Source organism: Chiloscyllium plagiosum, chromosome 9 (assembly GCF_004010195.1).
Source record: "Chiloscyllium plagiosum isolate BGI_BamShark_2017 chromosome 9, ASM401019v2, whole genome shotgun sequence".
Lineage (NCBI taxonomy): Eukaryota > Metazoa > Chordata > Chondrichthyes > Orectolobiformes > Hemiscylliidae > Chiloscyllium > Chiloscyllium plagiosum.
This window is the reverse complement of record NC_057718.1, coordinates 19,077,881-19,104,536: the sequence shown is the minus strand read 5'-3', so window position 1 is coordinate 19,104,536 and position 26,656 is coordinate 19,077,881. Positions and strand designations below refer to the sequence as shown.

General features: G+C 41.1%; 1 protein-coding gene and 1 long non-coding RNA gene across 7 annotated transcripts in view; one reads left to right on the top strand and one right to left on the bottom strand.

Moving 5' to 3' along the window:
- rasgrp3 (RAS guanyl releasing protein 3 (calcium and DAG-regulated)) overlaps positions 1–26,656 on the top strand; it is a 145,503-nt gene that overhangs the window by 109,192 nt on the left and 9,655 nt on the right. For all 6 annotated transcript variants that reach the window (XM_043695504.1, XM_043695506.1, XM_043695507.1 and 3 more), the window contains exons 8-13: positions 2,685–2,801; positions 3,733–4,008; positions 4,400–4,480; positions 7,024–7,137; positions 10,066–10,181; positions 21,562–21,709. In XM_043695504.1, coding sequence (XP_043551439.1) covers positions 2,685–2,801; positions 3,733–4,008; positions 4,400–4,480; positions 7,024–7,137; positions 10,066–10,181; positions 21,562–21,709 — 852 coding nt within the window. The remainder of the gene's footprint in view (positions 1–2,684; positions 2,802–3,732; positions 4,009–4,399; positions 4,481–7,023; positions 7,138–10,065; positions 10,182–21,561; positions 21,710–26,656) is intronic.
- LOC122552668 lies at positions 1,119–26,650 on the bottom strand. The gene is made up of 3 exons (XR_006312441.1): positions 26,085–26,650; positions 24,427–24,502; positions 1,119–1,592 (listed from the first exon to the last, which is right to left on the bottom strand). It is a non-coding gene; the product is annotated as an uncharacterized LOC122552668 (long non-coding RNA).

The following is a 26,656-nucleotide window of genomic DNA, read 5'->3' as shown; positions in this document are numbered from 1 at the left end:
CCAACTGCTGATTGGTTTATTTATTGTCTTGCCTTGTTGGGTGTCCCTTTAGAATGTCGATACCTTAGAATGTTGTTCTCTTCTTGTGTGTGATTCTTCCTGGTTTCTGCTTCAAAAGAATTCAAATAGCTTTTTCCAAAGTCAAATACTCTTTTCCATTTTATTAAATCTGACAAACAATCATCAATAATTCCAACAAGCATTGTCTCTCATAAATTCTAGTTTCAAAGTTCCATCGTCACAGCTTTCTGTTAATCTGTAGAGATCATCAATTAAACTATCTGTGGATCCTCCTGAAAGCTGAACTCTTCTGCTAAATCTTGGTCATTCAAAAATGTTGTTTTCAGATTAGGGTAATTGTTAAAAGCTTGTAAAAAGTCTTAAAAAGTTTTTGTTCCCTCTTTTATTTTAAGGTGAGGTATAAAGTTATGAACTGTAAGTTCTATTAATTACAATAGTATATTTTAATGCACATCTTGTGAAATCTTATGAAATAGTTTTTAGGTGTGAAGCATTCCTGTATCTTAAGAACTGTTCTCTCTAAGATTTCCATCCCTGAGATCCATTTGGCCCATCTCAGTAATGTTGAGGCAGTAATATTTTCCCAGCCATATCTTTCTACTGTAATTTTATTTCTTACTTTGAAAGTTTTCAAACTCTGCAGTATCCATTATAATCCCTTTCCCTTGAATACTCTTACTTCTGTAAATAGAAAAACCAAAACTTTTAATTTGTTAAATAAGAATGCAGTATAACTGCACTGTTTACAGGGGAGGCTTTCTGCATTCTTAGAGACATAGTGGAGTGTTTTTGCACCTTCAGCACATGGACATCCTTTTCCACAACTTGCCCAAATAAAGCTTTGAATCTGCAGCCTTAATTTTCCCTGCCAGAAGCACTTTAAATTATGGATCTCCCAATATTAAAGTTCACTTAGAATAATCTAACCTCTATTGGTCTGTGTCTGCTTTAGCTTTAAAATGGCTTTTGTTGTTTTAATTCTTCTAGCGACATTCCTCCTAGCTATGATTTTGGTGTAAAGTACTTTTATGACTCTTGATTTTTATACTGCAGCCATGCCTCAGAGTGTCTATGCTGTGGTAGCAATGTTCATTGTGAGCTGGGAGTACTACTATTGTTTTTTATTCTAAACTTCCCAGCCTGTTTATTACACCAATTGATTTAAATTTTCTCTCCTTGCCGAAGAAAGAATTTTAAACTTATTCATGGAGCTCTGATATATTCATTTCATAGCCAAACCTCAAACTGGGAACACTCCTACAGATCCTTGATTCCTGATGGAGTATGTAGCTGTCAGCTTGTGACTAGTCTTTAAACTCTTTCTAACCTGCTCTGCTGCTTCTGCGCTTCTTACCAACTCTAAACTAAAGGCTTTAGCCTGGAGTGCTGTCACTCTCCAGTTGATCTTTCTACAAATTCCTGCTGACTCATTGTTTTGTTTAAATGCTTACAACTGCTGGCTCTATTTTTGAGAAATTCTTAAAATGATAAAGTCTTCAAAGCTCCAAATTCACTCGGTCTTCGGGAAATTTCTTCTCTTGGGCCCGATGGATTTTCTTCCACTGCTGTACCTAGTATAAAGCAACAATAGCCAGGGACAGTTTATTGAATGATAGCAATTAGTTACATGAGCCAGTTAATGGATCTTGTGGCATAGTGCTGGTGTCCCTATCTCTGGGCCAGAAGATCAAAGTTCAAGTGCCATCTACCCTGGAGGTGAATCATAATACTGTCTGAAAAGGTTGATTTAAAATCACTACACTAACTTGTTAGACATTGTTCCTAAAACCATTGAGAGACATGGTTGACACATTTGTCTCCTTTGAGATCCAGAACTGTTCTCTTGGTCTCCCCTACTCAACATTGCACAATGTCATCACATTGGATAAAGCTTAATTCAGTCTCGAATCTTAACCTTTTCAAATCCAGTATCCGCTACAGCGTACATGCTATTTAATTAGCTCCTTTAGTTGAGTGTCAATTAACACTGGATTTACAGAAATCACTCCATTGCATGGTGAGACAGGGTTTGTATTCTCTTGTTTATTGAAGGTGACCTTTTGAGGTATTAAAGATGATTAAAGGATCTGGTGGGATAGATAGAGAAAAACTGTTTTACCTGAAAGGAAGACTATTCAATGCTGCCAGGAAACTCTCTTGCCGCAAAGGGTAGCGGAAAGCTTGAACTCCTCTCCTTAATGTTGTTGGACTGAAAATTTCAAACTGGAGGTTTGATAGGTTGTTGTTATGCCAGAATTATAAGGGTTACAGAATGGAGGTAAATAAATGCAGTTGAGGTACAGGTTAATCTTCATCTAAGTGAATGCAGACAGCAACAAAAGGCTTAATGGTCTACCAGTGTTCCTGTATTGCTAGATCTTTATTTTTAAGATCCTGAATCCATGAATCACATCTTCTATGTGGCACATAGTTCAGTTCTGCTCAAGAAAATAGTGTTATCCATTTGTATCAAGATTCAGTCATCCTAAGAATTTCAGGTTGGATACTTGTCTGTATAAATACACAGCACGTGTAGAACTGTAGAAGTGAGGCCTATTATATGATTTCTGGCCAAGAACCATATTTTTGAATATAATGCAGAAATGGAGCTAAGCTTCAATATCTTTTGCAAAGAGTCTAATACTCTGCTGTGTTTGTTTCAGAATTTACTCCAGCTCCAGAATTTTAATACGCTGATGGCTGTTGTGGGAGGCTTAAGCCACAGTGCCATATCCCGCCTGAAGGAAACTTGCTCACACCTTGCTCCTGAAGTTACAAAGGTAAAATAACAAGTGCCAGAAAAATGCAAAAATGGACGGCTAAGAAGTGACCAATTGGCTTGTTCCTCCTTTTTGTGTAAATATCATGCCTAGATTCTGGGTGCTTTTGATGGATGAGGGCTGCCCACCAGACATGTGCAAATTGACAGACATTTACTATCTAGTTACACATGGTTGAGCTGGGCTTCACTAGAAACTCTTCCATTCAGGTCTCAGTCCTATGCGATCTTGCATCCTCTGATGTCAATGCAGATGTTAACATTTATTGTTGTATTAAAATGTACAATGTTAACATTATGAGGTAATGGTTATTTATATCTTTCTATTATTCCCATGTATTATATTATTGACTACCTACCACCTGTCCTTGCATAGATTCTGCTAACCCATCTTGCCTGCAAATTCTTATAAATTCCAGATATCGCTTTCATTTTCTGTTCAGTCTGACCAAATCCCTGAACTTATCAAGGTTTCTCTGGGTTACCATCAGAAAACTCAAAAGGGATGTAACAATTGGGTTTTCAACTCATACACAGGGTTTTATCATTCCAATACTTGGTCAGATCACCTTATGTTGAGCATGCGTGAATTTATTCATGCATTTATTTTTCAAACATTTTAAAATATGAAATTGGTCACTCTCCCCTCTGCCTATCTAATGGAAGTATCTGAAACAAGGGAACAATTCCTCCAATTTAAAATAGTACAATATTCAGAACACGCCAGAATATAATACCCAACTCTAGTCATAGCTTGATACAAAATCCTTTGTATCTATACTCGGGCCATTTTTAAGAGAGAATGTTTCAATGTGTGGGATGCTTTATTAATGGAAAAGTTTCCACTTTATTTAATGTGACCTTCTGTGTTTTCAAAAAGTATTTTTCTTTTAAATCTTCTCTCCTATGTTTGTTTCTGTTTTCATCACTAGGTTTGGAATGAAATGACCGAACTCGTCTCCTCAAATGGGAATTATTGCAATTACCGGAAGGCCTTTGCTGAATGTGAGGGCTTCAAGATTCCAATCCTGGGAGTTCACTTGAAAGACCTGATTGCCGTCCATGTAGCTTTCTCCGATTGGATAGACGATAATAAAGTGAACATTGTTAAAATGCAGCAGTTGTATGTTACATTTAATGAACTGGTTTCCCTTCAGGATGCAAATCCGCATTTAGAACCAAATATGGATTTAATACACCTGTTGACGGTACGTTTAAATGTGTACTTATGTTTCTATATGTATACATATATGTCAGTATGTGTATGCGTGTGTACATCCCTGATTACATACATTTATACCCCATGTAAGTACATATACATGTGTGAGTAATATGTGGCTGGTTGGCATCATATCATTTTAGGTATTTCAGGGCTGAAATTCACTACCCCGATCACCATCCTGAGCAGGAACAGGGTGACAAGACTCTATTATGATGCTGAACTCCTCACACCTCCTTCCTGCCCCACCATCCCAGCTATGCCCACTGACTTCAGGCTGTTTCAGGGTAATTCCTGATTCAGATCTGCAAATTGGAAATCATTATTGTGTGAAGTTCAAGTGACCCTGAGAAACACTGCTACTTGTGTGTTTTGCGCAGCTTTCCCTGGATTTATACTACACAGAGGATGAAATCTATGAATTATCGCTACTTCGTGAACCTAGGAATCCTAAATCGACGGTAAGTAGCTTTCATTTTCATTTTTATTTCCGATATCTCCAAGTGCTTTACAGTGGGTGAAGTGATAAGTGTAGTCACTGTTGTAATGCAGAACACATGGCTGCTAGTTTACACACTGTAAACTCCCATAAACCAGCAATCTGATCATGACCAGATTACCTGTAGCCGTATGGTAAATATTGACCTGGACGTTGGGGATAACTCTCTCTTTATGTTAATCCCATGGGATCTTTTACTGAACGCATAGTGGAGCCTTTGTTTAATACCTCACCTGAAAGATGATATCTGCAACAATACAGCACCTCCTGAGGGCTGCAATGGAATGTCAAGATGGATTTTTGTCCTCAAGTCCTGCAGTGTGTGTCAAACCCAAAACCTATTAACTCAGAGGCAAGAGTAGCTACTGATGTAAGTGGCCATGATCTGATTTGATTTAATACTGTCACGTGTACTGAGACACAGTGAAAAGTGTTGTTTTGCATGCTATACAGGCATTATACTATACAAGTGCATCAGGGTAACAGATTGGAGTGAGGGATACCATGTTGTAGCTGTGGAGAAGGTGCAGAGAGAGAACAACACGGGCGGCACGGTGGTTAGCACTGCTGCCTCACAGCGCTAGAGACCCAGGTTCAATTCCCGACTCAGGCGACTGACTGTGTGGAGTTTGCACGTTCTCCCCGTGTCTGCGTGGGTTTCCTCCGGGTGCTCCGGTTTCCTCCCACAGTCCAAAGATGTGCAGGTCAGGTGAATTGGCCATGCTAAATTGCCTGTAGTGTTAGGTAAGGGATAAATGTAGGGGTACGGGTGGGTTGCGCTTCGGCGGGTCGGTGTGGACTTGTTGGGCCAAAGGGCCTGTTTCCACACTGTAAGTAATCTAATCTAATCTAAACATTAACATTTAAGATGTACTTTCAAAATCTCTTTGCAGTAGGAAGAAGCTATTCTTTAATCTGGTCACACGTAGATTTGTAACATCTGTATGAAGAATTAGAATCAGAGGATTTGCTGCAGCAATGTCAGTGTTAGGTAAATGTACACCCACCAAATCCTGAGTTAGAGACACACGAGTGATGCTGAGGGATTTTGTTTTCCTGGGTCTTTCTTTCCTATGATGGAAGAATCCAGCCAATGCCTGCCATCTGCGAGGAGAAGACGGTCCGTCCTTAGCTCTGCAATACTCACTCCCCATTTGCCAACTACCATTCCCACCCTGTCCTCCTGTGTAAGGCTCTGATTGAGAAACTGCTGGCCACTGTCAGCCCTGACTGCTGGCAGCAGGGTTTCCATAGTGACCCCTGGCAGTCAGCGCTGCCAGTGGCTGACAGAGTGGCTGGAGATGCTAGAAGATTCTGTCATGGCATTGTGTTGCAATCATCTCTATTGGCACTCGTGTAGGTGGCCTGCAGCTATCTGGTTTGCTTGGTATTGTACACTCCGAACTGTCAGCTCTAAAAGAAAATTGACAATATCCCTCATTGCATGGATTACCAATTCAGGTTCTTACTGAGTAGGCAGGTTACTGTGAGTGAATAATTCTCACAACATCACCTCAGTCAGAAATGTCAAGGTACAGTGCTGGTAATATTTAGCAGGTCTGGTAACATCTGTGCAGTGAAAGGATTTCATTTTTATATATTTTAATTCAGGCTGTGTTGCCACAATGATTGATACCAGTCAGAAGGGAAGGCTAGGCTGGTGTATAAGGAAGAAAAGAACAGGGTTTTTTTTCTAATTTGACCACATGTGTCAGCATTTGTTTCTCATGCCATCTTGCAAATTGTGTTCAACATGGAATATGATCCTTCAGCTATGGGAGAACACTAGATGGTAATTAGCAGGAAGTATTCTTGCCCATGTTTGGCCTGAGGCTACAAGACTTCAAGAGGCCAGAGTCAATGTTGGAGACATCTGGGACAATTCTCTCCCGACTATATCCCATTCCAACACTGAGACAGGTCATACCCAGGGAAGATGATGGTGGGGTCTGGGACAATGCCTATAAGCTAGGACACTTGACTAGTCCGTGGGACTGCTTTCCTAATTTTAGGGTAAGCTTCCAAGAAGGACTTTGCAAGATCAACAGGTTTGAGTTTGCAATTGTCCTTTCTGCTATCTAGGTTGATACCAAGTGGGTCCATCCAGATTCATTTCTTTTCGGCTTTGCAATAGTTTGATAGATATGTTAGGCTATTTCAGAGTCAACCTCATTGCCGTGGGCCTGGAGTCACATATAGGCCAGACCAGGTAAGGACAGCAAATTTCTTTCCCTAAAGGATATTAGAAAACCATCTGGGTTTTTACAACAATTGTTTCATGATCACCATAGGCTAGATTCTAATTCCAGATTTATTTAGTTAACTTTTAGAATTGTATTGGGATTTGAATCGTCTGAGCATGTGGATTTCAAATCCAATGACATCACCACCATGTCACTGATACACACACACCTGGGGCCTATCTCTGTGCTGCAGAGACACTTCACAATTACTATGCATCGCAATGCAATACAAAGTAATGAATTTGGTGTGTTTCTTTCACAGCCCAGCACCCCAACCACCCCGAACAAACATGTGGCACTCGTAGACTGGGCACCTGGGCTGACACCAAAGCCAGATCCTACTGTCATCAATAAGCACATCCGCAAAATGGTTGATGTAAGTATATTTTAACGAACGCTGTTTCAGGAAGGCTCTCATGCTTGCTATTGGTTAGAGTGTAAGTTTACATCATAGTTTCACAGTGCTGGCTGTCAAATTTACTGATGTGCAACTGAATAGAGTGCAAATGAAGAAAAGGTACATCTGAAGCAGATCAAGGCTCTTACTCAACCTCAGGAAGAATATTTTTCAGGGCAGAGAATGTTTCTGCCAGAACATGACTCTGTCTCATGGACTCATTGAGTCATACAGTCATATAACACATAAGAGACCCTTTGGTCTGACCAGTCCATGCTGACCATGTTTCCAAACTCAACTAGTCCCACCTGCCTGTGCTTGGCCCACATCCCTCCAAATCTTTCTTGTTCATGTACCTATCCAAATGTCTTTTAAACATTGGAACTGTACCTGCATCCATCACTTTTTCTGGCAGTTCATTCCACACACAAATCAATCTGTGTTAAAAACAAAAGTTGCCCGTCGTGTTCTTTTTAAATCTTTCTCCTCTCACCTTAAAATCCCCCCCCTAGTTTTAAACTCTCCCACTCCAGGGAGAAAACCCTAGTCATTCACCTTATCTATGCCCCTCATGATTTTATAAACCTTTGTAAGCTCACCTCTCTGCCTCCTATGCTCCAGGGAAATAAGTCCTAACCTTTCCAGTCTACTTGTTTATCTTAAATCTACCATTCCTGACAACATCCTGGTCAATCTTTTCTGAACCCGCTTCAGTTTAATAATCCTTCCGAGAGCAGGGTGGCCAGAGCTGCACACAGTACTCCAGAAGGCGCTGCCTGTTGACTCTCCAGGGTTAGAACTTGGCATGGGTCGTGATGGTGAGCATCAGCATGGGGGGGGGAAGCCTATCAGAGCTAGTCCAAGCAGAACCCTGTCTTCACCCAATGTAAGCAAATGCTTGCATATACATAACACCTTTAACATTGAGATGTATCCCTGAGGTAGTTCACAAGAACATGACCAAACCAAATTGTTATGAAAACACATCAGGGGATAGTAGGACAGGTAATCTAAAGCTTGAGACAGGTCAAAGAATAGCCTTCAAGGAGGACAGTGTGGTGAAGCAGAAGAGGGGTTTAGCAGAGGAAATTCAAGAGCTTAAGACCTTCTTATAGATCCTTCATTCTGAATGCCGAGAGCTCATTTGGGATCAGGCATGGGAACTTTATCTGATTTCTCTCCCCTTTCCTTTTACTCGTCTGAGACTATTGAGATGAATTAAAATACTCTTGCCAATACAGCACAAAATAAATATCAAGCTTCAAGTTAGTGGCGCTGGACTTTCAGGAAGGTTATAGCGTAGATCAGTGCTGGCGGGAACACTGTTTGCTGGGGACATATCAGCTACCCATTGGGATGTTGTGAATAGCTAATTGAGGCCAATTAATTTAAATGATGGGCCTATTACAGGCTAGTTCCCACAGAACTGCATTAGTTAGCAGCCCATGCCAACCTGGAGTATGTCTAGGTCAATGTGTAAGTGTTGAAAGTTGGGGTGTGGGAAGAGTTTATTGCTGATGCACATGTAAGAGACAACCCTCTTCCATCCCAGATCCACGGCAGTTATAGACTCATAGAGATATACAGCATGGAAACAGACCCTTCGGTCCATCCCGTCCAGATATCCCATCCCAATCTAGTCCCACCTGCCAGCACCCGGCCCATATCCCTCCAAACCCTTCCTATTCATATACCCATCCAAATGCTTCTTAAATGTTGCAATTGTACCAGCCTCCACCACATCCTTTGGCAGCTTATTCCATACACGTACCACCCTCTGTGTGAAAACGTTGCCCCTCAAGTCTCTTTTATATCTTTCCCCTCTCACCCTAAACCTATGCCCTCTAGTTCTGGACTCCCCGACCCCAGGGAAAATACTTTGTCTATTTATCCTATCCATGCCCCTCATAATTTTGTAAACCTCTATAAGGTCACCCCTCAGTGGTGGTATATTATTGCATAAACTTACCATCACTTGCCCTTGCTCTTCACTGCTTGAATGACAAGCCTCACCACTCCCTTCTTGATCCCCCACCCTCTCATCCTTAACTTCCACCCTCAACTGAGCACTAAAGCTTGCGGTAGGTGTGACCACAGTCTGCAATGTGGGAGTGGGACCCAGCTCCCACACCCAGTTGTTTAACGCCTGGTTGAAAATCCAGCCTCTATACAACTTGGTAATCTGGGAGATGCATTTAAGCATCGGTGAGTGAACTAAAGAGAAACATAGAGATATCAAGCTAGTATCAATCATTAGGAATCCCATTACAAACCATACTCAGTGATTTTATCATATTGCCTGCAAAATGTCAACTTTACATTGTTTATGAGGTTTGTGCTGAACTGCATGTTTGGGGAATGTGATGTTGTAAGAGGTGATACCAGAGTAATGAATTTGCCAAAGTGTCTATATGGCTGGTGGGAGGTGTACTGCTCGCCATGTTTGTTTTGGAATTAAAAAGGGACACCAGATTTCATGCACCAGAAACAGGCGAATGGTTTACCTTCAATTTAGCCTGGCCACAGAAATGTTGTTGATGCCGTGTTTTGAGTCCAAATGAAGGCAGCTTCTTCCTGTACTACTTGAACACAAATCCCTGTCTTTGAGGTGAACGCATTACAGAGGAACCTCGATTATCCGGCATTCGATTATCGAGTATTCGATTATTTGGCCCCAGCGCTTGGCTAAACTATGTTATCCGGCATTCAGTTATCCGGAATTTGATTAACTGAATGAAATACTCCCTGCCCGTGTCCTTCAGATAATCAAGGTTCCTCTGTCTACCGTATTTTTATGCCAGCCCTTTTTTAAATCAGCCATCTTATTAAAAGCTGGTATGTTTTTGCTGTAGTATTGCTTTTCTTTGTTTGTTAACCTGTCTGCTGAAAACTTATTAGAGATTTTAGTCTGTATTTAGGAACTATGACCATGATCACGATGGTTATATCTCCCAAGAGAACTTTGAAAGCATCACTGCCAACTTCCCATTCTTGGATTCCTTCTGTGTGTTGGACAAAGATCAGTAAGTACAAAAGCAAATGGCCAAATTATTTAATTTTGCTTTATTTCTTGGTTAAGCTGCTCATTGTTTATAATATGCTTGTCCTTAAAATGGGATGACCTTGTGCAGTTACATTTCAGAGACAGGTCTGTGTGTATGACACAGCAGTGAACCTCCTTGTTAATTAAACTGAATACCCAGAAAAACTCACCTTGCCTCGTAATCTGTTAAAATATATGAGTGACAGAGAACTCTCAATTTCCACTATTTAATGAAAATAATATCAATTTATTCTTTAACTCTAAAAGTGAACATTAAACAACAACTATTCACAACTCTAAGTCCCTCTTTTCTCTTAACTGCTTATTATCTGCTCCAACTCTATGACAACATACTGTTCCAATAAAACAACACCCCTACAGACTTAATCCTTTGAAAGTAATGTGGATTGCTATAGCTATAAAACCATAAGACATAGGAGCAACAATAGGCCATTCAGCCTCTCAAGCCTCCTCCACCATCCAATAAAACCATAGATGATCTGATAATCCTCAACTCCACATTCCTTCCTTTTCCCCATAACCCTTGGTTCCCTCACTGATTACTCATCTGTTAATCTCAGCCTTGAATATGTGAAATCTGAGGTCATCACTGGTTAAAACAAAGGATGGGAGTCCATTTTAACCCCCATTTAAGTCACACAGCAGAATGACCATCGATAGATCTTTTCCTGTATAGCTGTCAACTCTTTTGCATAATTGGAAACCAGCCAGACAAAGAGGACACTTTAATCTGTTGGGCAGTCATGGGAGAGAATCATATCATTTTGCAAGCCTGTCTTTTCAAATCCCAATTGTTAAAGGTCTGAAGATTTCAGGAGATGGATTGGAAGATTTACCCATATGTTTTGATTAACCAAAGTTGTCATGAGGGATCATGCTTAAACAATACACATTCTATTAGAAAAAAATTACCAGACTGATTAAGTTTAAAAATATATAATTTCAGTCGTATGACACTGTAATCTTTTGCTATAAATTCTGTGTCTTATGATCCTGCTTCACAGCTACCTGATGAAGAAGCAGTGCTCTGAAAGCTAGTGCTTCCAAATAAATCTTTTGGACTATAACCTGGTGTTGTGTGATTTTAACTTTGTCCACACCAGTCCAACACTGGCTCCTCCACATCAGACTGAGTAATGCAGAGCCCTGAACGAGTATGAGTTCAAGCTTCAGCATAACAGTTTATAAGGCATCGGAATGTGTATCTGAATGAGAAGGGTTTAGAGAGATATGGGCCAAGTACTGGCAAATGGGACTAGATTAGGTTAGGGTATCTGGTCGGCATGGACGAGTTGGACTGAAGGGCTTGTTTCTGCACTGTACATTTCTATGACTACTTCACTTCAACCCTTTTAGACAAAAATTTGTAACTATTAAACTGTCAGATTGTTTGTTTGTTTGTTTAGTTGTTTGTAAAAGCCCCAACTAGTTCAGCACTGTCATCCGTAGAGGAGGTCTGTCATCATTATACAAAGTCCATGTGAGTATCCCCTTCCTTCCAATTGTAGTTGATTCTTGTCTGACTTCTGAAGTCCCCACTCAAAAGTCAACTAAGGTAACACATTCTAGCCTTGCCAATCAAGTCCATTTTGCAAGAATGAATACTAAAAAATATTCATAAAAAGACTCTGGCAAATACAAATTCCAAGTGTAAATGTTGATGCGGTAGAGCTATATTTCAATGGAATGAATATTGTAAAAGTTGAGTATTCAGTGGACGAGATTTGGAAAGGCAATTCATGTAGAGAGCATGACTATCATCCAGCTAGTTGAGAACTGAGATAGGATCAAAATTAAATACATAAAAAATGAGCAGAAAAGTCACCTGGTCCAAGTTGGACAAATCTTGAATGTTGAGGGAGGAAAGGGTTAAAACTGCAGAAGTTCAGGTTACAATTGTCCATCCTCCTTTTTGGGTATGGGAGTGATGACAAAGGACAGGTGGATTGGAAATGTTACACATTTGTTCAATAAAGGAAAGAGTGAGTCACAGTGTAAGGGTATGGGGTTGATCGTTTAGGACAGAGATGAGGAGAAATTTATTCACGCTGAGAGTGGCACACCTATGGAAAGCAGTTGAGGAAAAAACATTGAACGTTCTTAGGGCTAGAGGGACCAAAGGGTATGGGGAGGAAGTGGGAACAGAGTGCTGAGTTGGATGATCAGCCACGATCATATCGAATGGCAGAGCAGGCTCGAGGGGCTGAATGGCCTACTCCTGCTCCTATTTTCAATGTTTCTATGTTTCTAGCAACTATATGTCAGTTTGTGAACCTCATCAGCAGATAGTGTTTAGAGGCAATAATTGGGGAAAATTAATTGTCACTTGAATTAGCACGGATTAATAATTGAAAGGCATCACTGATTTGTTTAAATCAAATTGCCCTTAACTAACTTTGAACTTTTCAATGAAATTTTTTCAAAATCATGAGGGGACTGGAAACAGTAGAGATCAAGAAATTGTTCCCTCTCATAAAAGGATCAAGAATGAGAGGGCGCAGATAAAAGACAATTGGCAACCGAAGCAAATAGGAGGTGAGAAAAAACCTTTTTTACACAGTGAGTAGTTACGAGTCTGGAATGCACTGCCTGGCAGGGTGGTGGAGATGGGAGGAAATTAGATGATTATTTAAAGAAAACAATATTTAGGGCTGTGAGAGAAAAGTAGGAGAATGCCATAGAGAGCCAGCACAAATTGGATTGGCTGAATGGCCTATTTTGCATTGGAACAATTCTGTGAAATAATGCAGAGAGATTGATGAAGGAAGTGTAGGCATTAAGTATGTGGACTTTTAAAAAGCCTTTTGATAAAGTAGCCGTATACAACCCGTTAACAAAATGAAAATCCATGAGATTAAAGGGTTGTGTAGAAATGGAATCAGCTGACAGTCAAAAAGCAGATAATAGTTATGAATGGTTGTTTTTCAGACAGGAGTGAAGGGCTCACCAAGAGAAGTCAGTGTTGGGCCCACTGTTTTCTCTGATCTGGGGACTAAATTGATGGCTTTTTTAAAGAACAGACACAGGCACATTGGACCAAATGGGCTCCTTCTGTACGATAACATTCTACAAAGTACAACAATTAAGATCTTGGTGTCTGTGAATGATCCAAATTATTGTTGGATGTCAATCAATTTAACTCAGCCTTTTTGAATCCTCAGTTTGTTGAGTTTTAGTCAGGGTTCAAATGATTTGTTGATATTATTACACTTTTTTGAGGTCCAAAATTCCCCTTGGTTTTTTTTGTAGTTTTTGATATAAAAATGGAACATGAAAATGTCTCAATAAATCATTTTTAACGTGGTGAAATAGAAAAAAATCCCTATTGATCTTTCAGCCAAGCAGAAAGCATCTGCAATCCCCCACTGCAGAACAGAATTTTATTTTTGTTGCTGTCACGCAGTTATAACCCAATTTTAAATAGAAATTTACACAAAGTAAATTATTCAAAAACGTCTGTGAAACAACTGTTATGCCTATTCCCAGATGGGGCCAGAGGCAAACAAGATTGCGTAGAACTGGAGAACTTCCCCTTTTGTATTCCAGACATCTTGAGACAAAGATCAACATTTTATTAAAGGTTCTTCTCAGCGCTTTGTACAAGCGCACTAACCTTTAGTGACTTGAGACGTCGTCCCCGAAACCCCTTTCCTCCTCCTTGTCTCTCACTACTCCGGAAATATTTTGATTCATTGTTCTGTTCCTACACTTATTCACATTGAATTCCATTAGCTATTTATCTATTCTCTTTATCTGCCTGTTTCCCATTATGGCTTCCTGCTTCCACCCATACAACTCACAGTGCCATCTGCAAACTCGTTCATCCAAATCATTAGTGTTATAGGATAACAAGCTGAAATTGCAGGATGGTCCCATGGGAAGACCATTTCTTACAAGCCATTAATGAGAAAACATTGCCTCTATTGTAAACTCTTAAATTTTACCTTCTAATCAATTACAACCTGTAACAAACGATTAGTTCAAATTCTATCCAAGTTCAATCTTGCTAATAATCTCTTGTCCCTATCCAACTCCAATTTGATTTAGTCCTTTCCTGCTCTCCCTACTGCCACCCTCCCCTCGCCTGTGAAGGTTCATATTGCCTATAATGGGTTTTGCTAGTAAATGTTCAATTGATTACATTGGTATTTTACTGATGGTGGTTACTAGTTTTAAATAAAGAGCAAAAGGTATGTATCACGATCATTTTGGTGGTGGGAAAGTCACCCAGTTATGCGTAATAGCACCTCTGGGTGGAGTAAGAACAAAATCTCTTGTGCAAACACTTCAGATACTGTCTGAAAGATCATGGAGAAAACACCCATAAGGTACTCTGCTCTCCGCCACCACACTCATGACGTCAAATGGATGAGTAACAATGACTTGCCATTCACAAATCCATGCTTTGCTCAGCTCAGTCACTCTGTGACTGGGCATAAGGAAGCAACCATCTGCAGGTCCCGAGCCTGTGCTTAGTCATTAGGATGCCTGCTGATGCACCTTTGTGCCAGCCAGGCTCCTAATTGGTTGTGCTCCTCTCAAGGATCAGTGGGAACTTGTGGGCCAATGGGCTGAGGAGTGGCAGATGGAGTTTAATTTACATAAATGCGAGGTGCTGCATTTTGGAAAAGCAAATCAGAGCAGGAACTATACACTGAATGGTAAGGTCCTGGGGTGTGTTGCTGAACAAAGAGACCTTGGAGTGCAGGTTCATAGTTCCTTGAACGTAGAGTCGTAGGTCGATAGGATAGTGAAGAAGGTGTTTGGTGTGCTTTCCTTTGTTGGTCAGAGTACTGAGTATAGGAGTTGGGAGGTCATGTTGTGGCTTTACAGGAAATTGGTTAGGTCACTTTTGGAATATTGCGTGCAATTCTGCTCTCCTTCCTATTGGAAGGATGTTGTGAAACTTGAAAGGGTTCAGAAAAGATTTAGAAGGAAGTTGCCAGGGTTGAGGGATTTGAGCTATAGTTAGAGGCTGAGTGGGCTGGGCCTGTTATCCCTGGAGCGTCGAGGCTGAGGGGTGACCTTATAAAGGTTTATAAACTCATGAGGGGCATGGACAGGATAAATAAACAAAGTCTTCCCTGGGGTGGGTGAGTCCAGAACTAGAGGGGAAAGGTTTAGGGTTAGAAGGGAAAGATATAAAATGGACATAAGGGCAACTTTTTCACACAGAGGGTGGTATGTGTATGGAATGAGCTGCCAGGGGAAGTGGTGGCAGCTGGTACAATTACAGCATTTAAAATACAGTTGGATGGGTATATGAATAGGAAGGGTTTGGAGGGATAAAGGCCAGGTGCTGGCAAATGCAACTCAATTAATTTAGGATATCTGGTCAGCACGGACAAGCTGGACCGAAGGGTCTGTTTCCATGTTGCACATCTCTGTGAGGATGGCAGGATGCCCTAATTATAGGTCCTGCAGCACATGATGCCAGTGCACCCCGCTGGAAAAATAAGCATTGTTCAGGTAGAAATGTGAACCTTAACAACAGAGGTGAACATAGAAACGTGGGACAAGGAGTTGGCCACTCAGCCCTTCAGGCCCATTCTGCCATTCAGAGAACTTGTGGCCAACCTGATTGTGGCCTCAACCTCACTTTGAAGGCTGAGAAATGTTTTTTTTATCTCTCAGAAGGTTGTTAGTCCCTTCCCCAGAAAGCAGCAGAGGCTGGATTATTGAACTGGTTCAATATAGAGGTAGATTGATTTCCTGATAGACAAGTGAGTCAAGGGTTACCGAATGGCAGACAGCAAAGTGAGGTTGAGGCCACAATCAGGTTGGCCACAAGTTCTCTGAATGGCAGAATGGGCCTGAAAATGAGAGGCATCTTATTCTTATATTGTGTTTCCTAATTCTAGTCGCCCTCAGCGAGAGGAAAGCTCCTCCTTTTCAAATCCGCCTAGGATTGAAACATGTTCTGATAAGGTCTTGGAAGACTTTTGACAATTTAAAGTTAGTGAAGGCACACTACGGTTTTCCAAAGTTCTCTCACCCCTGTATGAGACAGATCGAGAGGAGTCGAGAGCTGTGGGAGGGTGGGTTGGAGGAAAGCAGACTCAAGCTACGATCTGCTTAGCCAAGATGTGATCAAAAGCAGGTTTGAGGGGCTAAATGGTACACTGCAGCCCCTATTCCATGTGCTTTTATAATCACGGTTGTTAGGACTGTCAGTGTGGATTACCCTGGCTGATGCATACTTGTGGCTCTTCATTAGACCAGTGAGAAGACCCACCAACAATCCTTCATTGCACAGCTAGGGAGTCATCTCCAGCCCATCTCCAGACTGACAGGATGAACATGGTCCCGAATCTGATTCTGTCTACATCCCAGCCTGCCCGTGTTGACTAGGTTGCCGTTTCCTGCAGCATCCTGCCCCAGGAAATCTTTCCTAGACCGGGAACACTTTGGCACTGGGTGGCACGGTGAGTCAGTGGCTAGTGCTGCTACCCCACAGGGGTAAGGATTCAGGTGCAATTCCACCCTCAGACGACTGTCTGTGTGGAGTCTGTACATTCTCCCCATGTCTGCGTGGGTTTCCTCTAGGTGCTCCAGTTTCCTCCCACAGTCCAAAGATTTTCAGGTTAGGTGGGTTGGCCATGCTAAATTGGCCATGCTAAATTACCCATAGTGCCCAGGGATGTGTAGGCTCAGTGGATTAGCAAAGGGAAATGCAGGGTTACAGAGATAGGGAGGGTGGTGGGTCTCAATGGGATGCTCTTCAGAGGGTTGGCCTGCTTCCACACTGTAGGGTCTCTATGATTCTATCTGGGAAGTCAGCCCAACATACAACTGAGCTTTCTCACAGCCCTGTATCTAAATCCAAAGAAAAATTCAGCTCTTGGTCTCTGCATTTCACTAATGTCCATCCTCACAATTGCTGTTAATTGAAGATGTCTGCGAAAACACAAGGGGGAAGGGTAGGACTGAACCTGCTCCATCATTCAGCATGCTTAAGGCTCACTTCAGCACTCCACTTTCCTATTCAATCCCCATACCCCTTGATTCTCTGAGAGTCCGTCCCAGCCTTAACATCAGTTCAATTGATGGAGTATCGACAACCCTTGAGTAGAGAATTCTAATGATTTATAATGCTTAGATGAGGAGAAATCAGTTCACTAAGATTTCTAAATAATTAACCTTTTATCCTGAGACAATGCCTGTTTTATAGGTTTCACAAGTAGCAGAAACAATCTGTCTACCCTGTCAAATGCCTTCAAAATTCTGTGTTTCAATGAGGTCAACTCTCCTATGAGTGCCAGATAATATAGACACAATTTACACAACCTTCCATCACTGGACAACTCCCATGGATCAATTTAGTGAACCGACACTAGACTGCCTTCTGGAAAGACATATCCTTGTTACTATCTCATCTAATGTTAATATGGGACAAGTCAGATCCCAGTGTGAAACGAGAGAGTATAAGTTTTATTTTTGCAGTTGGGTTACAGCAGTCATCAGTCACTCAATCAATGTACTCACTAAAGGCTGTCAATGTACTTTTAACAAAAGAACACAAGTTTATTACACAAAAGAAAAAGCAAATAAAGCTATATCTTCTTACATATATGACAATTTTGGAAAATTTTAATATAAAGTGACCTTCTAGAGGTTTATAAAATCAGGAGGGGTATGGATAGGGTGATTGGCTTGTGTCTTTTCCCTGGTGTGGGGGACTTCAAGACTAATGGGCATACTTTTAAGGTGAGAGGAGAAAGATTTACAAAGGACATGAAGGGCAACTTTGTTACACAGAGAGTGGTTTGTGTGTGGAATGGACTTCCAGGGGATGTGGGTATAGTAGCAATGTTTAAAAGGCATTTGGATAAGTACGTGAATAAGGAATGTTTGGAGGGATATGGGCCAAGTGCAGGCAGGTGGGACTAGTTTACTTTGGGATTATGGTCGGCATGGGCTGGTTGGATTGAAGTGTCTGTTTCTGTGCTGTATGATTTTATAAAGAAAAGGAGCAAAGATTGAAAACTTTCTCCTGGCAATAACCTTTATGGATATTCAATCCTACTAATATCACTCCTATCTTAATTCTAAGGTTTTTTATCCAGTGGACTCTTCCCAGTTTTGATGGCAGAGAAAACTTTTTCCATGCCTGAGCATTGGGATTTCTTTACAGTTCTGATAGCCAGGGAATTTCTACAAACTAAGCACCTACAGTCTGGGGGTTTCTACAAATCCAACCTTCACTTCTGCTGTAATGAAAACTGTTCTTCTGAACGGAAACTTGATTCGGAACTTGGCCTATGAGTGGCCCCTGCCCATTTACTTCTGTGTAGGTCATAAAACTCTCCAAAATTATTAATATTCAGCAATGAATGCTCTTGGTGTCCGACCAAGGCATTGAACTTAAATCATATGTTTTCTTGGATGCTATATATTTAGTTCACATGTTTCAAATGATTTTCTGTCCTCTTTTTAAAAGAAGTTGACACAAAGATTGGTTGGATTGTTGACAGTGAGAGGGAAGGTGTTGGTTTGCAGGAGGATGTAAATGAATTGGTCAGATTGGCAGAGCAGTGGCAGGTGCAATTGAACCCTGACAAATGTGAGGTGATACATTTTGGAAGAAGTAACAAGACAAAGGGCTACTCAATAAATGGCAAGATACTAGGAAACTCAGAAGAACTTCGAGATCTTGCATGCTTGTCCACAGATCCCTGAAGGCAGTAGGCCAGGTGAATAAGGAGGTGAGGAGGTATACAGTATGCTTGCCTTTACCAGTCATGATAAAGATTGTGAGAATATGTCGGCCATGCTGGAGATGTACAGAACTTTGGTTAAGCCCCAGCAGGAGTACTGTGTGCAGTTCTTGTCACCACTCTCTAGGAAGGATGTGATTGCACTGGAGCCGGGTGCAGAGAAGACTCACCAGAATGTTTTCTGGGATGGAGCATCTCAGCTATGAAGAAAGGCTGGATAAGCCGGGCTGTTTTCTCTGGAGCAGAGAAGGATGAGAGGGGACCTGATAGAGGTGTATAAGATTATGAGGGACCAGGATAGGTTGAATAGAAAACAGCTGTTCTTCTTAGTCAGAGGGTCAATAAGAATAGGGCATAATTTCAAAGTGAAAGGCAGGAGGTTTCGAGGGGAATTGAAGAAAAATATTTTCACCTAGTGGGGATCTGGGAGAATAGTTGAGGTGGAAAACCTCACAACCTTTAAAAAGTACTTGGATGAGCACATGAAGTGTCAAAAAAATTAAAAACTGTGGGCCTAGAGCAGGGAAGTGGGAGTACTGTAGGTAGTGGAATAGTTTTGGTGGTACACACTTGATTGGACAAAAGGTCTCTTCTGCACTGTATGATTCTATGAAGTGACTTTCACAGAACTGAAATCAAAAGTCAATTAATGCTACTTAAAAATCTAAAGTTCAAAATGAGAATAAAAGTAGAGTAATACTTGCAATTTTCTGAAAACTGTGACACACAATTTTTTTGCCTTGAGTCCTTTAATATTCTGGATGTAAATGATAAATTCTTAGAAATAACACACACAATTGTTTGCTCTGTTGGCAAGATGGAGCTCACTGGGTAATTTGATCACCTGCATCAATATGATTTGCATCATCATATCCTTGGGTCCTAAATAAATGGAGAAATGTAAATACAATACTCGAGGCTTATGGTTTACTGAAGGTGCCATCTCCACAGGAAGAGACTAGTTTTTCCTGAGTGAGGAGATGATCTAAATCTCATCTTTATTCCATAGTTAATAAAAACTGAAACAACTGCGGATGTTGTAAATCAGAAATAAAAATAGGAATTTCCAGAAAAGCTGAACAGGTCTGGCAGGATCTGTGGAGAGAAACCAAAATCCATAGCTACCAGCTTTTAAGGAGCTGGGAAATGGATGATTGTATTCCTGGATCTCACTCCTATGCTGAGCTTCTTTTTACTCCATTTCAGTGAAAATACATTTGCAGGTTTTGTGGGGAGGCGGTACCTGACCCCAACCATGCCATTTTAGCCTAAAACGTATGGGTTTCTTCATGAAGTCATTAAGGTACTTGAAAGAGGAGCTAAATAACTTTTTAAAGCACCTTTTAAACCTCTGTAGTGCCCATAATCTCTTTGAGGGAACCTACTTGCCTGCTGGAAATTTTGGTCACTGAGTTAAAATTGTGATTGAACCCTAAAGGAGGCAATACGAATAACCGAGCTCCTGTCAAAATGATTCTGTTGGCTCTGACTGAGTGTCTTTGCTGTCTGCTTGTTGGAAAATAATAAACTATTAATTCTGGAACAGGCAAATTGTGCCATTTTAGCTGCTGTCGCTGTGCTTGCTCTCTGCCCTGGTTTCTGTCGAGCCGGTCAGGTTAAAATTGCACTTGCAACCAGACTTCCTGGTCTGTGAAGCCATTTAATATTACTTTTGGTGGTGTTGGTTCAATCATTGGTGGTTACATGCATCAGTTGTTGGCAGCATCTACACCTTGTGGAGTAGGTCCTGGTGGTCAACACTGTGCTTAGCATTGTCTGGTCTAGGCTCAAGAGCCCCACTCTGGTGCAGCAGCCTCAGTCAGTGCAGCTGAGGAGGTGCACGCTTCGCTGGGCCCGAGCTTTCACTGGGCTGCCTTCTTGGTCAGGCTAAGCTTTTCGTTTCTGCTCCTTTCTTCTATTGCGCCTGCAGAGGTCATACCCATCACGGCTTGTTTCCCAGTTGTCATGCCAACATCCAGTGGCATGAGATACAACCTTTCCACTTGTAGCTGTCCTTGTAGTATCGGCTTGGACACCTTGAGAAGTCCAGTTCACTATCATCTGCCATTGACCGTGCTAATGTAAATACAATCAAGACGTTCTTAATTTTCAAACTGACCTTTGACCTCTGTGCACCTTGAGATTGAATCAAGCTGTAACTAAGTTCTGACTGTCAGCTACGTTCCCCACTAATTTATTTTCTGCTGCGTGAGTACCCAGAGTCCATGCAAAGACCTCCAGGATTGGAAGTCAGTATGGCAGTGCAGCTTAGAGGGAACATTGGCTACAAGGCTCCAAAATGAAAAGTCTCAACGGAGTTCCTCGTTTCTGGCTGACACCATAATTTGCTGATGGAGATTAAGACTATTCCTGTTCCAATAGGCCACGTGACGCAGTGAGATGGAAACTATTGTGTTATTGAGAGTCCCCCTCTGATATATGCCGAAGTTACATTTTACAAGTGAAAACATTACCCTTTCCCAGGCATTGACAGAATTTAAAAACTTTTTCTTCCTTTCTCCATTATCTTCGTGTTTCCATTTTCTCCATTTTTCACATTAAACAGTTTGTTTTCCAGGATTTGTGCTACAATTAAAATATATTTTCTTCTCTACTTCTCAGAGATGGTCGGATCAGCAAAGACGAAATGATGGCCTATTTTCTGCGCGCCAACTCTCAGCTCCAGTGCAAAATGGGGCAGGGCTTTATTCACAACTTTCAAGAGATGACATACCTCAAACCCACCTTCTGTGAGCACTGTGCAGGATTTGTAAGTACTCCCAGTGAGATATAACACAAACATATAAATTGCTTCTGAACCTGGTTGCTTTCATGTTGCTGCTGCATTTCCTGATATTGTTAATCCACACAATGAATGCACACTGATATTTTGTGGCAATATTTCTAGGGAGAACTCATGTTCCATACTCAGATCAGCCAAATCTAAATGTCCAATGTAACAGACCACTGGAACACACAGATAAGGACCACTTGATTTGTAGGATCTGGAAAAATGTAAAACTTAGGATATCCTGGCAAGGCAGATTGTCTTCACATTTCTTCTATTGCACATTGGTTATAATTGATGAGAAATAACTAACACCAGGTATAATCAAACAGGCCGAGACTGCTGTTACAAGGGTGCATTGAATAAACTGAGATTGTCATTTTAAGAGAAGTTTGACAGGAGATTTGACTTCCGGAATAAAAAACATGAGACAACTAAGACAGTGTAGAAAGAGAAAGCCATCTGTCATTAATGGCAGGGTCAAGAAGATGCCAGTTTGAGGGGTTCAGCAACAGAAACAGTGATAAGATCAGGATAGTCATTTATTTATGAAGTGAGTATTTTGGTTCTGGAGTATGAGCATGTGAGTATGATGGACGCAGATTACACAGATTACAGAACGCTAACATTAGTGAAGCCTCTTCTAGAATATTGTGTCCGGTTCTAGTCACCCAGTTAAAGGAAGGATATTATAAAGCTGGGGAGGGTTCAGAAGAGATTTACCAGGATGTTGCTGGTATGGGAGGTTTGAGTTGTAAAGAAAGGCTGGATAAACTGGGACCTTTTTTCATTGTAGCGTAGGAGGTTGAGAAGCTACCTGAAAGAAGTTTATAAAATGAAAGGTATAGGTAGAGTTAATAGTAATTGTCTTTTCCCTACGATGGGGGATTTCAAGACTAGGGGACACATTTTTAAGGTGAGAAGAGAGAGATTCAAAAAAGACCGAGGCAAATTTTTTACTCAGAGCATAGTTTGCACGTGGAATAAACTTCCTGAGGAAGTAGTGAATGTGGATATAGTTACAAAGTTTGAAAGACATTTGGATAAGTGCATGAATAGGAAAGGGTTGGAGCGATATACGTCAGAAGCAGGTAGGTGGGACTAGTTCAGTTTGGGATTATGTTTGGTATGGACTGATTGGACCGAAAGGTCTGTCTCCATGCTGTATGACTCTATAATACCCTCAAACTGGCGTCTAATTGACCCTTCCACCAATGACAAATGATTTTCTCTATCCACACTGTCTGGCCATCTCATGTTTTGTTTCTAAAAGTCAAATCTCCAGACAAACATCTCTTTGGGGAAACAACCTCAGCTTAGAGTCACAGAGATGCACAGCATGAAAACAGACCCTTCGGTCCAACCTGTCCATGCCGACCAGATATCCCAACCCAATCTTACGTACCACCCTCTGTGTGAAAAAGATGCCCCGTAGGTCTCTTTTATATCTTTCCCCTCTCACCCTAAACCTATGCCCTCTAGTTCTGGACTCCCCAACTCAGGGAAAAGACTTTGCCTATTTACCCTATCCATGCCCCTAATAATTTTGTAAACCTCTATAAGGTCACCCCTCAGCCTCCGATGCTCCAGGGAAAATAGCCCTTCCCTACAGCTCAAATCCTCCAACCTTGGCAACATCCTTGTAAATCTTTTCTGAACCCTTACAAGTTTCCGATAGGAAGGAGACCAGAATTGCACGCAATATTCCAACAGTGGCCTAACCAATGTCCTGTACAGCTACAACATGACCTCCCAACCCCTGTAGTCAATACTCTGACCAAGAAAGGAAAGCATACCAAACGCCTTCTTCACTATCCTATCTACCTGCAACTCCACTTTCAAGGAGCTATGAACCTGCACTCCAAAGTCTCTTTGTTCAGCAACACTCCCTGGGACCTTACCATTAAGTGCATAAGTCCTGCTAAGATTTGCTTTCCCAAAATGCAGCACCTCGCATTTATCTGAATTAAATTCCATCTGCCACTTCTCAGCCCATTGGCCCATCTGGTCAAGATTCTGTTGTAATCTGAGGTAATCCTCTTCGCTGTCAACTACACCTCCAATTTTGGTGTCATCTGCAAACTTACTAACTGTACTTCTTATATCTCCAATGTCCGCTTGTAACTGCAGTCTCTGCCTGTTTGATTAACCAGGTGCTAGTTATTTCTCATATTGTATTTAATATAACTTTGTTTTCATTCTTTATAGCAAAGTGCACAATTTCACATTTTTCCATTTGGCAGATCTCACTTAATTTATCTATATCTTTTGTAACTTCCTTATGTTCTGTTCATAACCTCGAAAAAGACTCATTTATGCCTACTTTGTGCTTTCAGCCAATCTTCTATCCATGCTAATGCACTACCCCCTAGACAATGAGCTTTTCTTCTTACAATAATTTTTGATATGGCTCTTTATCAAATGCCTCTTTGATTGGAGAAAAGTTCTGTTATCATAGTCATACAGTAGTACAGCACAGAAATAGATCCTTCAGCCCACTCGTCCATGCCAACCAGGTATCCTAAATTAATCTAGTCCATTATCCAGCACTTGGCCCTATTACTCAAATATTACCTGACTTCTGAAGTGAATACCATATGTCCAGATATTTTTTGTATTAAATGTTCTATTGTCCTTAAATATGGTATTTGACAAACGATTGAATTCTTTATAATGAAGAATATTTTAGAAATTCTTACTGTTAGAGTGGTGTTAACTTTGATATTTCTTCTGAAATTAGAGCCATCATCTTGAAAGTGACTGTAGAATTTAATTCTAAAATTCAGAGTTAGAATCATTACAGCACAGTAGGAGACCTTTCAATCCGTCTTAAACATTCCCACCCACTGCAAGAGCAATTCTCGGATCCTACTCTTCAACCTTTCCCCATCACACAGCAATTCGTTTTCTTTTAAAGTGCCATCCAATCCCTTTTTGAAAACCACAATTGAATTTACTTCCATTACACTGAGACAGGACACTCTAAATTCAGACCAGTCACTGAATTCAAAATCATTTCCTCAACTCATCACTGCTTTCCTTGCCAATCTCTTTACATTGGTGTCTACTGGTCCATGATTATTCTGCTCGGTGGCAAGAGAGTTTCTCTATCCATATTGTTTAGACCCTTCAAGATTTAAAAAAAAATCAAATCTCCTCTGAAACTTCTCTCTTCTAAGGAGAAAACCCCTAGTTTCTTTAATGTTCAGGCAAGAGAGCTGTGAAGTGGATATAAGAAGCCTACAAAGGGATAGGTTTAGTGAGTGGACAATGAGCTGACAAATCAGTAGAATGTGGGAAAATGGAAATTGTTCATTTTGGCAGAAGGAATAAAAAAGACAGATATCTGAATGGTAAAAGGTTTATAAAGCTCTGAGAGCGAGAGAGATCTGTATATCCTAGTGAATCACAAAAGGGTTTGTATGTATGTACAGTGAATAATCAGGAAAGTTTTATTGTGAGAGGAATTGAGTGCCAGAATAGGTAAGTTATTCTCCAGTTATACAAGGCGTTAGTAGGATTGCATATGGAGTATTGTGTATGGTGCTTGTCACCGTACAGATGGAAGGATGCTATTGTGTTGGAAATGATTCACAGGTTTACTAGACTAAAATCTGGAATGAGTGGATTGCCTTATGAGGAAGTACTAGACCGACTAGGCCTATATCCTCTGGATAGTCAGAGATGATTTAATTGGAAGGTATAAGATCCTGAGGAGACCTAACCAGGTGGATGTTGAAAGGGTGTCTCCTGTATTGTGGAAGAATCTAGAATAAAGGGCCATTATTCAAATATAAGAGGGCACTTGTTTAAGACAGATATGTAGAAACATTTCTTTTCTCTTAATGTCTTTAGAATTCCCTTTCTCAAAAGGCAGTGATGCAGAATTTTTAAATATTTTGGAAGCAGAAGTAGATAGATTCTTAATGACCAAGGGGATAAATGTTTATTGGGGATATGCAGAAATGTAGAGTTCAGGTTAAGGCTAGATTGGCCATGATCGTATTGAATGGGGGAGCAGGCTTGAAGGGCTGAATGGTCTACTCTTGTTCTTTGTTCGTATGCTTATAACGTAACCTTGTGACTGACGTCTCAGTCTGTTTGATCGTACCCAGAGTAAGTTACTTGCCACAAAGTTAGCTCCTACTGATGTTGTTCAAGGTGAACATCAGTAGACTCATGAAGGTGCCATTTCCTTGGATGCTTTGCTATTGAGTAGCGTGAGACCTTCACCTGAACATCCCATCACCCTCCACACTTACCCCCCTACCCTCCCACATCCCACCTCTGTCTCAATCACTATCACTGGGATCAGGAAATGGGAATCTCTGAAGCAAGCGTCTAAAAGTTTACTCACCTTTCCTGCACCATTTCCTGAAGATTACACTGCAGTTTTAGTCAGTGTACATTTTCTCCCCATGTCCCTGGAACAGTGAGTACAGGATCAGTGTGTACTTTGTGTGACTCAAGCAGGGCATGTACAAGGGCTGGGATTCTGCATCCTTTCTGCTTCAACAGGGCCTCTTGCAGATTGCTTATCATTTCCGTGTTTGCCAAGCATTTTGGCAGAGTTTCTATTGCGATGGTTTACACAGCCAATCTCCTGATTGTCACTGAGCAAGGTAATTTGTTGCTATGGAGCTCTGTCTCTTTGCTGGACAATTTTTAGCCTCAGCAGCATGTGACCCTCTTTTCCCTCGCTGGAGTGAAGCAAACTGTAAAACCCTGCTGTTTTCATTGCGCATCTTAATGGAAACAACTGCACTGAGCTCTGAAGCAGCTAAAGGATGTAAAATGTGGCTCCCCCACTGCTCCCAGCCTGAAGAGTATACCTCACCGAGATAGGCTCATCATGGAATTTTTAACCCGGCGAGACTTTCCCCTGCTTCGAATGAATTTTGAGAGCAGTGCTGGTCTGATGCAGGTCTG